This window comes from Pseudophryne corroboree, chromosome 8 (assembly GCF_028390025.1).
Source record: "Pseudophryne corroboree isolate aPseCor3 chromosome 8, aPseCor3.hap2, whole genome shotgun sequence".
NCBI classification, from domain to species: Eukaryota; Metazoa; Chordata; class Amphibia; order Anura; family Myobatrachidae; genus Pseudophryne; species Pseudophryne corroboree.
In genome coordinates, this window is record NC_086451.1 from 99446857 (window position 1) to 99463531 (window position 16675).

The following is a 16675-nucleotide window of genomic DNA, read 5'->3' on the forward strand; positions in this document are numbered from 1 at the left end:
TGCAGTGCAGGGGAGAGCCTGGGAGCCTTCCCACCAGCATTTCTGTGAGGGAAAATGGTGCTGTGTGCCGAGGAGAATAGGCCCCGCCCCCTTTTCGGCGGGCTTCTTCTCCCGTTTTTCTGAGACCTGGCAGGGGTTAAATACATCCATATAGCCCCCAGGGGCTATATGTGATGTATTTTTAGCCAGAATAAGGTACTATCATTGCTGCCCAGGGCGCCCCCCCCCAGCGCCCTGCACCCTCAGTGACCGCTGCTATGAAGTGTGCTGACAACAATGGCGCACAGCTGCAGTGCTGTGCGCTACCTTATGAAGACTGAAGAGTCTTCTGCCGCCGTTTCTGGACCTTCACTTTTCGGCATCTGCAAGGGGGGTCGGCGGCGCGGCTCCGGGACGAACCCCAGGGTGAGACCTGTGTTCCGACTCCCTCTGGAGCTAATGGTGTCCAGTAGCCTAAGAAGCCAATCCATCCTGCACGCAGGTGAGTTCACTTCTCTCCCCTAAGTCCCTCGTAGCAGTGAGCCTGTTGCCAGCAGGACTCACTGAAAATAAAAAACCTAACAAACTTTTACTCTAAGCAGCTCTTTAGGAGAGCCACCTAGATTGCACCCTTCTCGGCCGGGCACAAAAATCTAACTGAGGCTTGGAGGAGGGTCATAGGGGGAGGAGCCAGTGCACACCACCTGATCCTAAAGCTTTTACTTTTGTGCCCTGTCTCCTGCGGAGCCGCTAATCCCCATGGTCCTGACGGAGTCCCCAGCATCCACTTAGGACGTCAGAGAAACAAGGGATAAAGAAAGCTCATTCATGGGAGCGTTTCTTGCTTTGTTGAAAGTCACAGCACTTCTTTCTCAGCAATGCAACATTGACACCTTATGTTGTATGTACATATAAGAACACCTTATGTATATTGAATATTTGAGCACATAAAAATGGAAAGGTTTCTGTATAATACAATAGCAATACACACAGGAAGTGTTTAAAACAAAACTATAATTTTACAGCAAGATCTTAACTTTCTTGGGGCTGTATTCTTTATTTGTGAAGTAAAACCGTTCATCAATAAATAGTGTAACCAACAGGTTAAGGAGAATCTTTATGTAACAAGTATTACTTCCATATGTTAATACTGTAGGTGTCCATACATAGGCACGTGTCCTGCAAAGGTGCAAATAAGCACCCAATTTGGCAACGTTTGTTCTCTGGCCAAGTTCTATTGGACACTAACATCCGACACCATTTTCTGCCATTCCAAATTGACAAACGTATCTTCCTGATAGCATAGGCAGTGGTTCTGCACCTACACACTACATATTAACAGTGTGGGGATCTTTTGATATTTAACAATCATCCACTATCCCACTTTCCTTCACATCAGTATATCCTTCTCAGGTAGAGATCAGTCACTCTACATAGCGCTAGTAATACACAGTTCAACACACCTCTCCCCTAGAGGAGTCCTTGCTGGGAGAAGAGGATGAGGACTGCGACGCGTGGATAGCTGCAGACGCTCCTAATGCCATGGTTCCTGGTGCCATCTCTCTCTCTTCAGTTCCTGCTCTTCGTGCCCAGCCAGGATCACTCATTGGCCGCCTTAGGGATGTGGTGATGTCAGAGCTACGGCTGCGCACCAACCTCTCTGGGCAAGAGTGCCTCTGCCTGTAGGCATCAGAATCCGTGGGAACAAAGATGTGGGAGCCAAATGTAGGCAGGCGAGCCTCGTTCCCGCCTGCGGCTCCTTCCAGAATGGGTGGATCAGGAGGTGGATGAGAGGGTCGAACATAGTGCACTTTAGGCCGCACCACTGAAAAATTAAGCAAAATAAATTGAGGCTCTACAGTGTTGGTAAAAATGCATTATGGGGGTAATTCAGAGTTGATCGCAGCAGCAAATTCGTTAGCAGTTGGGCAAAACCATGTGCACTGCAGGTGGGGCAGATATAACATTTGCAGAGGGAGTTCGATATGGGTGGGTTATTTTGTTTCTGTGCAGGGTAAATACTGTCTGCTTTATTTTTACACTGCAATTTAGATTTCAGTTTGAACACACCCCACTCAAATCTAACTCTACACATGTTATATCTGCCTCCCCGCAGTGCACATGGTTTTGACCAACTTCTAACAAATTTGCGGCTGCAATCAAATCTGAATTAGGCCCTATATACACTCCTTTAGCATTCAAACTGATATATTCATGATCAGATATGATATATCCTACTGATTCAAAGTCGAATGTCCTGAAACTACTTGATCAATACCATCACATTATACAGACTACGCTCACCTTCACTTTTGGAAAATACTTTCCTAACATTCTCAACCATTTCATGCTGCACTAAGGAGGGTCCCTGTACCCCCCCCCCCCCCCCTCTTACCTCACCTCTCCTAGAATATTGAGAGCATGTCTCTAAGTCAGTAACTGCTAGTCACCAACTTGCCACTGCATCGTGGGCCAGTACTTTCTGCTACTACCTGGCTGCTACACTTGCACCTGTAACCACTTTCCCCAGGCTTCAACAACTGGCACCTGGAACCGCTTACTTCTTTTTATGGGGGTGATTCAGACCTGATTATTGCTGTGCGTTTTCGCGATCAGGTAATAACTGCGCATGCGCGTGGGCCAACAACGGGCATTGCCGGTCAGTGACAGGATGGTGCGAAAATTCTGATTGCACGGCGTTCGCAAGGTGATGGACAGGAAGAGGCCGTTTGTGGGTGGCAACTGACTGGGAGTGTGCCCAAGCGTTTTCAGGAAGGGTATGTGACGTCAGCGCCGGCCCCGAGCAGCCTGTTCTCATTGCACTCTAGGAGTAAGTCCTGGGCTGCGCACAGACTGCACATACTGAGTGAGCTGTGAACGGATTTGTAGCTGGCCGCATGCGATCGCACCGTTGCATGGGCGAATATTCACTCCCCCTTGGGCGGTGACTATCCGATCACAGGACAGCAACATTAGCAGCACAGCAACCGGATCTGAATCACCCCCTATGTCAGGGGTGGGGAACCTTTGGCCCTCCAGCTGTTGTTGAACTACACATACCAGCATGCCTTGCTACAGTTTTGCTATTTGGCAATGCTAAAACTGTTGCAGGGCATGCTGGGAAGGGTAGTTCAACAACAGCTGGAGGGCCGAAGGTTCCCCATCCCTGCCCTATGTGCATACATTCTGCTGCAACATCGCCTGGTTGGTAATGGCCACTGCCTATGGACCAGAGTCAGAACGTTTAAGTGTTTGGCGCTTAACTAGTGGTCATAGGACACAAGCAGATGCAGGTGTTCTGCTACAAATTACCTGCTGTCTAATACCATGTAATAGGCACCTTATAAATAAAATAAAATAATAATTAATTAAATTTTACACAGAAACATACAGAAGTGCATTGCTGAGAAAGTGCTCTTAAATTTGCAATTAAGCCTTTGCTGATCCCAGCACAACAAGAGCCACCTATTAAACAGAACATTGTTAAAGCTGCACATACCTAAACGCACTTTGCATGACATCAGCTATATACTGAAGTCCTTCTAGAGCAGTGTTTTTCAACTACTGTGCCGTGGCACACTAGTGTGCCTTGAGCAGTCTCCAGGTATGCTGCCGCCATAGAAGCAGAGCCAGGCCTGACAGTGTTTTGCCGCTACTGAGGCCCTAGAACAGACAATACTGGTGGGTTTAGTGGTTGCAGAGCCAGTTGTAATTTTGGGCCCGGGCAGTGTTGGGCTTTTCTGGCTTTCTCAGATGTGGCTCAGGCGCTACCTATGGAGAAGCTGCGACATGACATCCTAGGACATGCAACTGCACCATGCACCAACATTATATTTGAGTGTGCCTTGGCAATATTTAGATCTTGTTCAGTGTGCAGCGAGTTGTAAAAGGTTGAAAATCTCTGTTCTAGAGAAAAGTGATATATATATTATATTCACACAAACATTGAATTGACTATTCTACAATTACCTTCGCTAGGTGCTGGAGCTAGGGGATCAAACATGGCTAACAAGGACTCTGTCTGGGTTGGAGGAGAAGTGATATGATGAATGCCTGGAAATAAACAAGGCACATTACATGTCTTTGTTTGAACGGCGCCCGCAGTCTGTCTCTTTTGAAACACTAAAAATAAAAAAAAACAACAGAACACAAGTTTAACAATTTTGGCAAGCATCTTTTCTTATAGTCAGTTGTGTATGGAAATACCACGCCCCAGTGTAACCAAACATCAGAGAGGGAACATTGTTAAAAGCTTTAAGTAATAGGATATTTTCTAGCTAGGGGGATCTCCTTCCTTCAGTCACCAAATGTCCATTATGGATCATTTTACGGAGAACACCTTACTTGTGCTCGTCTGCTACAATAACACTGGCAATCTATGGTGTCTGTTTAAATGGAAAGTAACGCTTCCCAAAATTGTATTTAAAACTACTCCCATAGCAACTCAGGGTTGGCTGAAACCTTGGGGTGGATGATCATATTTAATGTTAAAATGGTCAAAATGAATACTCTTACAGTTAGTACATCCTGCTCTCATAGATACCTCATCAGTAGTTGATAACTCTATATATGATAGCCTCGCTAAGCCTGAAGGGTATTTTCCCTGATATCGGTTATGCTAGCTAGTATTTTATTAATTAAAAAAAAAAAAAAAAAAACGTAACCCCCTATAAAGAGCTCTTACTTGGTGCTCATACTTAATGGGAGACAAAAGGCAATCTTGGGTTATAGAATAAAACAAATAACCACAACAGTATTAAACTATCTTAATTACTAACTTTTATACAGTCAACATAATTTTATTATTGTGACCCCAGAAATACATTTTAAAAGGAGCGTCTGAAGCCAAATTAACTGTTTTCTGGCTTTGTCTCCGTGAAAAATACAAATCCAGTACTTCACCAATGAGCTGCTAGTAACCTGGCTGCATCAGCTAGTGACACAGGTGTATATGCAATTGCGGTCGAATTCCCGAAATTGTCGAAAAACTGGACTTTTTCGCCCCCCCAAAAAAAATCGACAATGCAATACAGTACTTTCCGTCAAAAAAACGGACTTTCCAAATTCGACTTTTGTCAAATTCGACTTTTCTGCAATGGTACAAATGCGGCAATTCGACAAAAGTATATTCAATTGAAGTTTGGAAATTCGACAACAGTGCTTTTAGACAGTAAATTCGTCATTTTCAATCCGCCACACTTTGGTGGGTGAAACTAATAAAAAAAATTTAAAACATGTTTTTTTTGGTGTTTTTTTTATTGGTAATAGCATATCTATTTATATTAGAAGGGATTAGGTACTTGGTTTGTCTTTTTGGCAGGCACAAGTATTATTTATATATTTTTTAAAATTATTATTTTTTTAGATGGAATGGTAAAATCCCGTAAAAAAATGGCGTGGGGTCCCCCCTCCAAAGCATAACCAGCCTCGGGCTCTTCGAGCCGGTCCTGGTTCTAAAAATCCGGGGGGAAAATGGACAGGGGATCCCCCGTATTTTTAAAACCAGCACCGGGCTCTGCGCCTGGTGCTGGTGCAAAAAAAAACGGGGGACAAAAAGAGTAGGGGTCCCCCGTATTTTTTACACCAGCATCGGGCTCCACTAGCTGGACAGATAATGCCACAGCCGGGGGTCACTTTTATACAGCGCCCTACGGTCGTGGCATTAAATATCCAGCTAGTCACCCCTGGCCGGGGTACCCAGGGGGAGTGGGGACCCCTTCAATCAAGGGGTTCCCCCCCCCCTAGCCACCCAAGGGCCAGGGGTGAAGCCCGAGGCTGTCCCCCCCATCCAAGGGCTGCGGATGGGAGGCTGATAGCCTTGAGAAAATGTAAAGAATATTGTTTTTTCCTGTAGTACTACAAGTCCCAGCAAGCCTCCCCCGCAAGCTGGTACTTGGAGAACCACAAGTACCAGCATGCGGAGGGAAACGGGTCCGCTGGTACCCGTAGTACTACTGGAAAAAAATACCCAAATAAAAACAGGAGACACACACCTTGAGAGTAAAACTTTATTACACACCTGCCGACACACACATACTTACCTATGTTGACCCGCCGACTGCCACGTCTCCTGAACCGACGATCCGGGGTACCCGTGAATCAAATTATACTCACCTCAATCCAGTGTCCAGATATAAATCCACGTACTTGGCAAAAAAACAAACCGCATTTACCCGAACCGCATTTACCCGAACCTTTCTCCGAATGCCGGGACACCATGTGACTGCTGTCACCGAGGTCCCTTCAGCCAATCAGCGAGCGCAACGTCCTGGCACTCCGCTGATTGGCTGGACGTCTGAGCTGTCAGACAGCGCCTCGTAAAGCCTCTCAATTATACTCAATGGTGGGAACTTTGCCGTCAGCGGTGAGGTCACCCGCGGTCAGCGGCTGACCGCGGGTAACCCCACCGCTGACGGCAAAGTTCCCACCATTGAAAGTAATGGAGGGAGCTGTGCGATGCGCTGTCTGAGGTCACACGCGCATACAGCCAATCAGGTGAGTGCAAGGAAGTAGTGCTTCCTGATTGGCTGAAGGGACCTCGGTGACAGCAGTCACGTGGTGTCCCGGCATTCGGGGAAAGGGGTCTGATGTGTAAACATGGGACCCCTTTCAGTGCGTGGTCCGGGTAAATGCGGTTTGTTTTTTTGCCAAGTACGTGGATTTATATCTGGACACTGGATTGAGGCGAGTATAATTTGATTCACAGGTACCCCGGATCGTCGGATCAGGAGACGTGGCAGTCGGCGGGTCAACATAGGTAAGTATGTGTGTGTCGGCAGGTGTGTAATAAAGTTTTACTCTCAAGGTGTGTGTCTCCTGTTTTTATTTGGGTATTTTTTTTCAGTAGAACTACAGATACCAGCGGGCCCGTTTCCCCCCCGCATGCTGGTACTTGTGGTTCTCCAAGTACCAGCTTGCGGGGGAGGCTTGCTGGGACTTGTAGGACTACAGGAAAAAACAATATTCTTTACATTTTCTCAAGGCTATCAGCCTCCCATCCGCAGCCCTTGGATGGGGGGGGACAGCCTCGGGCTTCACCCCTGGCCCTTGGGTGGCTGGGGGACCCCTTGATTGAAGGGGTCCCCACTCCCCCAGGGTACCCCGGCCAGGGGTGACTAGTTGGATATTTAATGCCACGGCCGCAGGGCGCTGTATAAAAGTGACCCCCGGCTGTGGCATTATCTGTCCAGCTAGTGGAGCCCGATGCTGGTGTAAAAAAAAACGGGGGACAAAAAGAGTAGGGGTCCCCCGTATTTTTTACACCAGCATCGGGCTCCACTAGCTGGACAGATAATGCCACAGCCGGGGGTCACTTTTATACAGCGCCCTACGGTCGTGGCATTAAATATCCAGCTAGTCACCCCTGGCCGGGGTACCCAGGGGGAGTGGGGACCCCTTCAATCAAGGGGTTCCCCCCCCCCTAGCCACCCAAGGGCCAGGGGTGAAGCCCGAGGCTGTCCCCCCCATCCAAGGGCTGCGGATGGGAGGCTGATAGCCTTGAGAAAATGTAAAGAATATTGTTTTTTCCTGTAGTACTACAAGTCCCAGCAAGCCTCCCCCGCAAGCTGGTACTTGGAGAACCACAAGTACCAGCATGCGGAGGGAAACGGGTCCGCTGGTACCCGTAGTACTACTGGAAAAAAATACCCAAATAAAAACAGGAGACACACACCTTGAGAGTAAAACTTTATTACACACCTGCCGACACACACATACTTACCTATGTTGACCCGCCGACTGCCACGTCTCCTGAACCGACGATCCGGGGTACCCGTGAATCAAATTATACTCACCTCAATCCAGTGTCCAGATATAAATCCACGTACTTGGCAAAAAAACAAACCGCATTTACCCGAACCGCATTTACCCGAACCTTTCTCCGAATGCCGGGACACCATGTGACTGCTGTCACCGAGGTCCCTTCAGCCAATCAGCGAGCGCAACGTCCTGGCACTCCGCTGATTGGCTGGACGTCTGAGCTGTCAGACAGCGCCTCGTAAAGCCTCTCAATTATACTCAATGGTGGGAACTTTGCCGTCAGCGGTGAGGTCACCCGCGGTCAGCGGCTGACCGCGGGTAACCCCACCGCTGACGGCAAAGTTCCCACCATTGAAAGTAATGGAGGGAGCTGTGCGATGCGCTGTCTGAGGTCACACGCGCATACAGCCAATCAGGTGAGTGCAAGGAAGTAGTGCTTCCTGATTGGCTGAAGGGACCTCGGTGACAGCAGTCACGTGGTGTCCCGGCATTCGGGGAAAGGGGTCTGATGTGTAAACATGGGACCCCTTTCAGTGCGTGGTCCGGGTAAATGCGGTTTGTTTTTTTGCCAAGTACGTGGATTTATATCTGGACACTGGATTGAGGCGAGTATAATTTGATTCACAGGTACCCCGGATCGTCGGATCAGGAGACGTGGCAGTCGGCGGGTCAACATAGGTAAGTATGTGTGTGTCGGCAGGTGTGTAATAAAGTTTTACTCTCAAGGTGTGTGTCTCCTGTTTTTATTTGGGTATTTTTTTTCAGTAGAACTACAGATACCAGCGGGCCCGTTTCCCCCCCGCATGCTGGTACTTGTGGTTCTCCAAGTACCAGCTTGCGGGGGAGGCTTGCTGGGACTTGTAGGACTACAGGAAAAAACAATATTCTTTACATTTTCTCAAGGCTATCAGCCTCCCATCCGCAGCCCTTGGATGGGGGGGGACAGCCTCGGGCTTCACCCCTGGCCCTTGGGTGGCTGGGGGACCCCTTGATTGAAGGGGTCCCCACTCCCCCAGGGTACCCCGGCCAGGGGTGACTAGTTGGATATTTAATGCCACGGCCGCAGGGCGCTGTATAAAAGTGACCCCCGGCTGTGGCATTATCTGTCCAGCTAGTGGAGCCCGATGCTGGTGTAAAAAATACGGGGGACCCCTACTCTTTTTGTCCCCCGTATTTTTTGCACCAGCACCCGGTGCTGGTTTTAAAAATACGGGGGATCCCCTGTCCATTTTCCCCCCGGATTTTTAGAACCAGGACCAGCTCGAAGAGCCCGAGGCTGGTTATGCTTTGGAGGGGGGACCCCACGCCATTTTTTTCCGAGTTTTTCCCCGTTTTTAAAAAAACGGAACAAATCCGTCAAATCGGCCGTTTTTCCGGCAGCGGGACTGTCGAATCCGTTTTTTATTGCATATGGTCAATTTCGGCACCCACTTGCCGAAATTAGCCTGTCGAATTGTGTCGAATTGAAAAACGGCCGATAATTTGCCACGATTCGCCGCTAATTGCATATACCCCTAAATGTCTGAGACCTGCAGGAAGTATACACAGGAGGACAGGCATCACTAGAACGTCGAAGCTTGTAGGAGTCCTGTCATATTGGCAAATATGTTCAGTATGTCTGAGTTATCAATGGAAGCTATTGTTGGAAATGGTGTGTACCATTTAATATTGCTATGGTATAGACTTCATAGGAGGGAAAGCAATTAAACGAGATATGCTACTGGGCAGTGCCACAATGCCCGGCAGCACACATACTTCCCAGTTCCTGTAGTGTCAATATCGCAAGGTGCAAGGGAAAATTAGCAATGCTGTGGATGCGATACGCCGTTCCATAACGGTACATTACTTTGATGTAGAGGAACTGGATTCAAGTCCCCGTCACAATGGGCCGGATGTAATGGACTGCGAGACGGCCGGAGCTCTGAGACTCCGGCTGAACTCGTACGTTTTTTTTATAAAGCAGTAAACGTTTGCAAGGCAAAACCTGGTCTGTACGATGGGGTATAGACGGGGTCCAAAGGAGCCGATGCACTCCAAATTTCTTCACTGGGTGTGCTGGTTCCTCGCCTCTATGCCCCCTCCCACAGACAGTTATAGGTAAAACAGTGCCCGAAGGACATACATGAGATAAGGAACATAACGAGTGGTGAGATTTATACACCAGCACACCATAACATAAAACAACCAACAACGACTGGTAACCAAACAGCAACAGCTGAACTATACAAAAGACAACCTGTAGGAAAGTCAACGCACTGAGGCGGGTGCCCAATATCCCTTATGGACTAGGGGGAAAAGGATTTACCTGTAGGTAATTAAAATCCTATTTTCCCTAGCTTCCATAAGGGATATTGGGGAGACTTAGTATGATGGGGACGTCCCAAAGCTTCCAGAACGGGCGGGAACGTGTGGAGACTGCTGCAGCACTGCCTGCCCAAACTGGGTATCCTCTTTGTCCAGGGTATTAAATCTGTAGAACTTAACAAAAGTGTTCTTTCCCGACCAGGTAGCAGCTCGGCATAATTGCAAGGCCGAGACTCCATGGGCAGCCGCCCAGGAAGAGCCCACTGATCTTGTAGAGTGGGCCTTTAGAGCAGGCATTCCCAACCGCGGTCCTCAAGTCCATTGCTCGTTGACTTACGCTGAGTATCCAGCAGGCCTATGTGTCGGCAACCTTGCCTGTTCCTAAATCTCTAAAGCAGGCATTCCCAACCACGGTCCTCAAGGCACACCAACAGTGCAAGTTTTAGTGATATCCAGTCTTGAACACAGGTGACTTAATTAGTACCTTAGTTATTTTAATTTAACCATCTGTGCTGGAGCCTGGATATCACTAAAACCTGCACTGTTGGTGTGCCTTGAGGACCGTGGTTGGGAATGCCTGCTTTAGAGATTTAGGAACAGGCAAGGTTGCCGACACATAGGCCTGCTGGATACTCAGCGTAAGTCAACGAGCAATGGACTGCTTTGAAGCAGGGCAATCCATTTTCTGCGCATCATAAAGCACGAATAAGGAATCCGTCTTTCTGATGACAGATGTTCTCTTGACATAGATCTTCAAGGCTCACACAGCATCCAATGCCTCGGAGAAGCAGAAACACCAGAATTCGACAGAATCACAATAGGTTGATTCAGGTGGAACACAGAGACAATCTTGGGCAGGAACTGCTGCCTAGTCCCGAGCTCCGCTCTGTCCTCATAGAAGACCAAGCATGGACTCTTACACGATAAGGCCCCCAATTCCGAGAAACGCCTAGCAGAAGCCAGGGCCAGTAACATCACTGTTTTCCACGTGAGGTACTTATCTTCTACCGTCATCAGAGGTTCAAATCACGAGGACTTTAGAAATTCCAACACTACATTCAAATCCCAGGGTGCTGTGGGCATCACAAAAGGAGGTTGAATGTGAAGTACTCCTTGAAAGAAGGTCTGAACTTCTGGCAATACTGCCAATTTCTTCTGGAAGAAAATAGAGAGGACTGAAATCTGGACCTTAATGGAAGCCAGACGTAAAGCCTTATCCACACCAGCCTGCAGGAAACGTCCCAAGTAGAACTCTGCAGTCGGATACGAGCGTTCCTCGCACACAGAGACATATCGTCTCCAGATATGATGATAGTGTTTTGACATCACAGGTTTCCTAGCCCGAACCATGGTAACAATGACTCTTTTGGAAAGGCCCTTGTGAGCTAGGATGTTCCGCTCAACCTCCATGCCGTCAAACGAAGTCGCCGCAAGTCCGGGTAGACGAATGGACCTTGTTGAATAAGATCTCTTCTTAGTGGTAGAGGCCAAGGGTCCTCGACTGACATGTCCAGAAGATCTGCGTACCACGCCCTCTGAGGCCAATCCGAAGCAATCAGAATTGCCTGGACTTCTTGATTTCTGATTCGCTTGAGCACCCTTGGGAGCAACGGAATCGGAGGAAACAGGTAGACCAGCCGGTAAGGCCGAGGCGACGTCAGTGCATCCACAGCCCTTGCCTGAGGGTCTTTGATTTGGGAGCAATACCAATGAAGCTTCTTGTTGAATCGAGAAGTTATCATGTCTGAAACACCTGATGGTGGAGCTCCCACTACCCCTGGAGGAGAGCGTGACAACTTAGGAAGTCCGCTTCCCAGTTGTCCACTCCCGGAATGAAGATTGCGGACATTGCTCTTGCATTTCTTTCTGCCCAGAGGAGTATCTTTGACACCTCTCGCATGCAGACCCTGCTTTTCGTCCCTCCTTGCCGATGATGTACGCCACTACTGTGGCGTTGTCCAACTGTACCTGGATCGCATGATCCTTGAGTAGAGGAGAGGCCTGAAGCAGAGCATTGTAAATCGTCCGAAGTTTCAAAATGTTGATCACAAGGAGGGCTTCATGGACTGACCACCTGCCCTGGAACTGAGCCCCTTGGGTGACCGCTCCCCATCCTCTCAGACTCGCATCTGTATGGAGGAGGATCCAATCCTGAATCCCGAAACTCAGGCCTTCCAGGAGATTGGAAGACTGCAGCCACCACAGGAAGGAAACCCTGGCCTGAGGTGACAGCCGTATCATCCGGTGCATCTGTAGATGTGATCCGAACCACTTGCTCAGGAGATCCAATTGAAATGTTCTGGCATGGAACCTCCCATATTGGATAGCCTCGTATGAGGCAATCATCTTCCCCAACAATCTTATGCAAAGATGGATGGATAATAAAGCAGGTCGGAGAACGATGCGGACCATCTCCTGAAGTGTTCTCGCCTTGTCCTCCAGGAAGAACACCTTCTGGGCCACAGTATCCAGTAACATCCCCAGGAACAGGAGCCGTTGGGTTGGCTCCAGGTGGGACTTCTGTAAATTGAGAATCCACCCATGCTGTGACAGAAGTTGGATAGTGCGTTCGATATGGAGCAATAAAAGCTCCCTGGATCTTGCTTTTATCAGGAGATCATCCAAGTAAGGGACAACATTGACCCCTGTACCCGGAGCTGGAACATCTTCTCCGCCATCACCTTTGTGAACACCCTCAGAGCTATGGGCAGGCCGAAGGGTAGTGCCCGGAACTGGTAGTGATCGTCCAGTAGGGCAAACCTCAGATAAGCCTGATGAGGTGGCCAAATCGGAATATGAAGATAGGCGTCCTTGATATCCAGGGAAACCATGAATTCCTGTTCTTCCAGGCCCACAATCACTGCTCAATGATTCCATCATGAACTTGAAAACCTTTAGATAAGGGTTCAGGACTTTAGATTCAAAATGGGCCTTATCGAACCGTCCAGCTTTGGTTCCACAAACAGGTTGAAATAATAATCCTTTCCACGTTGTTGTATTGGTACTGGAACAATGACGTGGGACTGGACCAACTTTTGGATGGCCTGTTTTAACGCAACTTGCGTATCCTCCAAAGCTGGTAAGCTCGATTTGAAAAATCGTTGGGGAGGAGCACCGTCGTACTACAGCTTGTAGCCCTGAGAAATGAGGTCCTTGACCTAGGTATCCTGGCAGGAACCTTCCCAGACATGGCTGAAGTGACGCAGTTGAGCTCCCACCTCGAGATCCCCTTGGGGTGGGTGTGCACAGTCATGCTGAGGACTTAGTAGAAGCAGAACTGGTGCTCTGTTCCTGAGAACCGGTGCTCGCAGGTCTTGTCTTAGCTCTGGTGGCACCTCTGGCCCTAGATCGAAATCTGTTAGACCGAAAGGACTGAAAGATGGCCCCGGGTAGGAACGCCTAGCCGGCGGGGCCCCAGAGGGGAGAAACTTGCATTTCCCCGCAGTAACCTTAGAAATCCACGTATCCAACTTAACTCCAAAGAGCCATTTCCCAGAAATATACGTCATGGTAAGAACTTACCGTTGATAACGTGATTTCTCTTATGTCCACAGATATCCACAGGATAACATTGGGATATTGTCGAGCGACAGCGAAAATGGCACCAACACGGTCACAAGCTTTCTGGCCTCCCAGGATGCATTGGGGCCTCCACTATATAGTCCCGCCCACTGACTCAGTCAGATCAGTTCTTTCCACAGCGATTTTAGGCAGGAACATTAGGTAGAGACCTGTACAGGCGATAAGAACACACATGCACACCCTTCCATACAAGAAGGAAGAGGTTTTAGTGATTGTCTAGATCCTCAAATCAGATGCGTCAGGGTGGGATCCCTGTGGATACCTGTGGACATAAGAGAAATCACGTTATCAACGGTAAGTTCTTACCATAACGTATATTTCTCTGGCTGGGTCCACAGGATTATCCACAGGATAACATTGGGATTCCCAAAGCCATTTTAGTGGTGGGGACGCTCCTGATTGCACAGTAGGACCTTTCACCCGAAGTCTGCGTCATGAGAGGCAAAAGTATCCAAGGCATAATGTCTGATGAATGTGTTTATGGAAGACCATGTGGTTGCCCTACATATCTGTTCTGCTGAAGCACCCTGTTGTGCTGCCCAAGAAGGACCTACCTTACGTGTAGAGTGTGCAGAGACATTAGCCGGAATAGGGAGATCTGCATGAGAATAAGATTCTGATATTATAGATTGTAAGCTTGCGAGCAGGGCCTTCCTACCTCTGTCTGTCTGTTTTTACCCAGTTTTGTTCTATTACTGTTGTTCTAATTGTAAAACGGAACGGAATATACTGCGCTATATAAGAAACTGTTAATAAATAAAATAAAAATATTACCATTCGGAGCCACCTCGCCAGCGTTTGTTTACTAGCAGGCCATCCTCTTCTATGGAATCCATATAGGATGAAGAGAGAATCCGTTTTCCTGATGGCACTAGTACGATCTATGAAGATTCTCAAAGCCCGGACCACGTCCAGCGACGCTTCTCCCGCAGATAGTCCCGATACCTGAAAGGCTGGGACTACAATCTCTTCATTCAGGTGAAACTTTGACACCACCTTTGGAAGATAACTAGATCTCGTTCTGAGAACTGCTCTGTCTGGAAAAAAACTTAGGAAAGGAGACTTACAAGATAATGCTCCTAAATCTGACACTCTTCTGGCCGACGCCATTGCCAGTAAAAAAATAACTTTAACCGTTAACCACTTAAGATAAGTGGTTCAAACAAAGGACCCTGGAGAAATTTAAGAACTAAATTCAAATCCCAGGGAGCTGCAGGAGGAACAAATGGAGGTTGAATATGTACTACTCCTTGGAAAAACGTACGTACATCCTGTAGCTCAGCAATCTTCTGCTGAAACCACACAGTCAACGCTGAGACTTGCACCCTCAAGGAAGCAACCTTCAACCCTTTATCCAATCCTGCCTGCAGGAAATCCAAAATTCTAGCTACTTTAAAAGATCTCGGATTGTAATTTTTTCCAGATCACCAATGAATATAGGCTTGCCATATTCTATGATACACACGGGCCGAAGAAGGCTTTCTTGCTCTAAGCATGGTTTGAACTACTTGCTTTGAAAAACCTTTAGCCTCTAAGATAGAGGTTTCAACAGCCACGCCATCAAAGATAGGCGATCCAGATGACTGTGACAACAAGGACCCTGCATTAATAGATCTGGACGTTGAGGGAGCAGTATCGGTGCTTCCACGGACATTCTCAACAGATCTGTGTACCAATGCCTTCTTGGCCAAGCTGGAGCTATTAGAATGATTGCTCCCTTTGTCTGTTTTATCTTTCTCACTACTCTGGGTAACAGAGATATTGGAGGGAACAGATATGCCAGCTTAAACCTCCATTCTACTGACAGTGCGTCTACCAGGACCGCTCCTGGGTCCCTTGTTCTTGATCCGTACCTCAGAACTTTGTTGTTTAGACGAGACGCCATAAGGTCTATCTCCGGTAGACCCCATCTGTTCACCAGTGTCTGAAACACTTCTGGGTGTAGTGCCCATTCAGTTTCCTGAATGGTGTGCCGACTGAGAAAATCCGCTTCCCAATTTAGTACACCCGGGACAAACACTGCTGACAATGCCGGGAAATGGAGTTCTGCCCATTTTAGAATGGGGGTTACTTCCTCCATCAGACTCTTGCTGTGAGTTCCTCCTTGATGATTGAGGTATGCTACTGCCGTCGCATTGTCTGAGCGGATCTGGACTGGTCTTCCTTGTAGATTGTCCTTTGCCTGAACCAGAGCCAAGTAAATGGCTCTTATTTCTAACAGATTTATCGGCAGGCGACTTTCCCTTGCGGTCCATTATCCCTGGAACCATAGGCTTCCGAGTACCGCCCCCCAGCCTTGCAGGCTGGCATCTGTTGTTAGGACTTGCCATTCTTTTATCCAAAAGGGTCTCCCCTTGTTTAAATGGTCTGTCTGTAGCCACCATGCTAGAGACCTTTTTACATTTACTGGACTTTATCATCTGCTTCTTTATCGTTTGATGATTTCCGTTCCATTTGGTCAAAATGAGATGCTGCAACGGTCTGGAGTGGAATTGCGCATATTCCACCATGTCGAAGGTTGATACCATCAGACCCAACAGTCGCATTGCTGCATGGACTGACATTGTCTGGGCTTGCAATGCTTCCTGAGCCATGACCTGCACCTTGACTATTTCTTTCTCTGGTAAGAGAATTCTCTGTAGGTCTGAATCCAATATGGCTCCCAAATGAACCATCCGCTGTGACGGATTCAGGGACGACTTCTCCCAATTTATGAGCCACCCGTGTCTCTGTAAACAAACTATCGTCTGTTGGAGATGGCTCAACAGTAAATCTTGCGACTGTGCTAAGATTAACAGGTCGTCGAGGTATGGGAATATTCTTATCCCCTGCTTGCGCAGACAAGCTGCCATAACCACCATGATCTTGGTAAACACCCTGGGTGCTGTAGCTAGCCCAAAAGGCAGAGCTTGGAACTGGAAATGTTCCTGGAGGATGGCAAACCTGAGGTAACACTGATGTGACAGTGCTATAGGCACATGTAGGTAAGCATCCCATACATCCAGAGATACCATGTAATCTCCCTGTTCCATAGCCAACATTATGGAGCGTA

The 16675-nt window shown here is 48.0% G+C and overlaps 1 protein-coding gene across 11 annotated transcripts in view; it reads right to left on the minus strand.

Moving 5' to 3' along the window:
• GAPVD1 (GTPase activating protein and VPS9 domains 1) overlaps positions 1-16675 on the minus strand; it is a 279694-nt gene that overhangs the window by 74580 nt on the left and 188439 nt on the right. For 7 of the 11 annotated variants that reach the window (XM_063936821.1, XM_063936820.1, XM_063936826.1 and 4 more), the window contains 2 exons: positions 3949-4101; positions 1443-1804 (listed from right to left, as the gene is read on the minus strand). In XM_063936821.1, the coding sequence (XP_063792891.1) occupies positions 1443-1804; positions 3949-4101 (515 nt within the window). The remainder of the gene's footprint in view (positions 1-1442; positions 1805-3948; positions 4102-16675) is intronic. The other 4 variants (XM_063936823.1, XM_063936822.1, XM_063936827.1 and 1 more) reach the window with 1 other exon arrangement.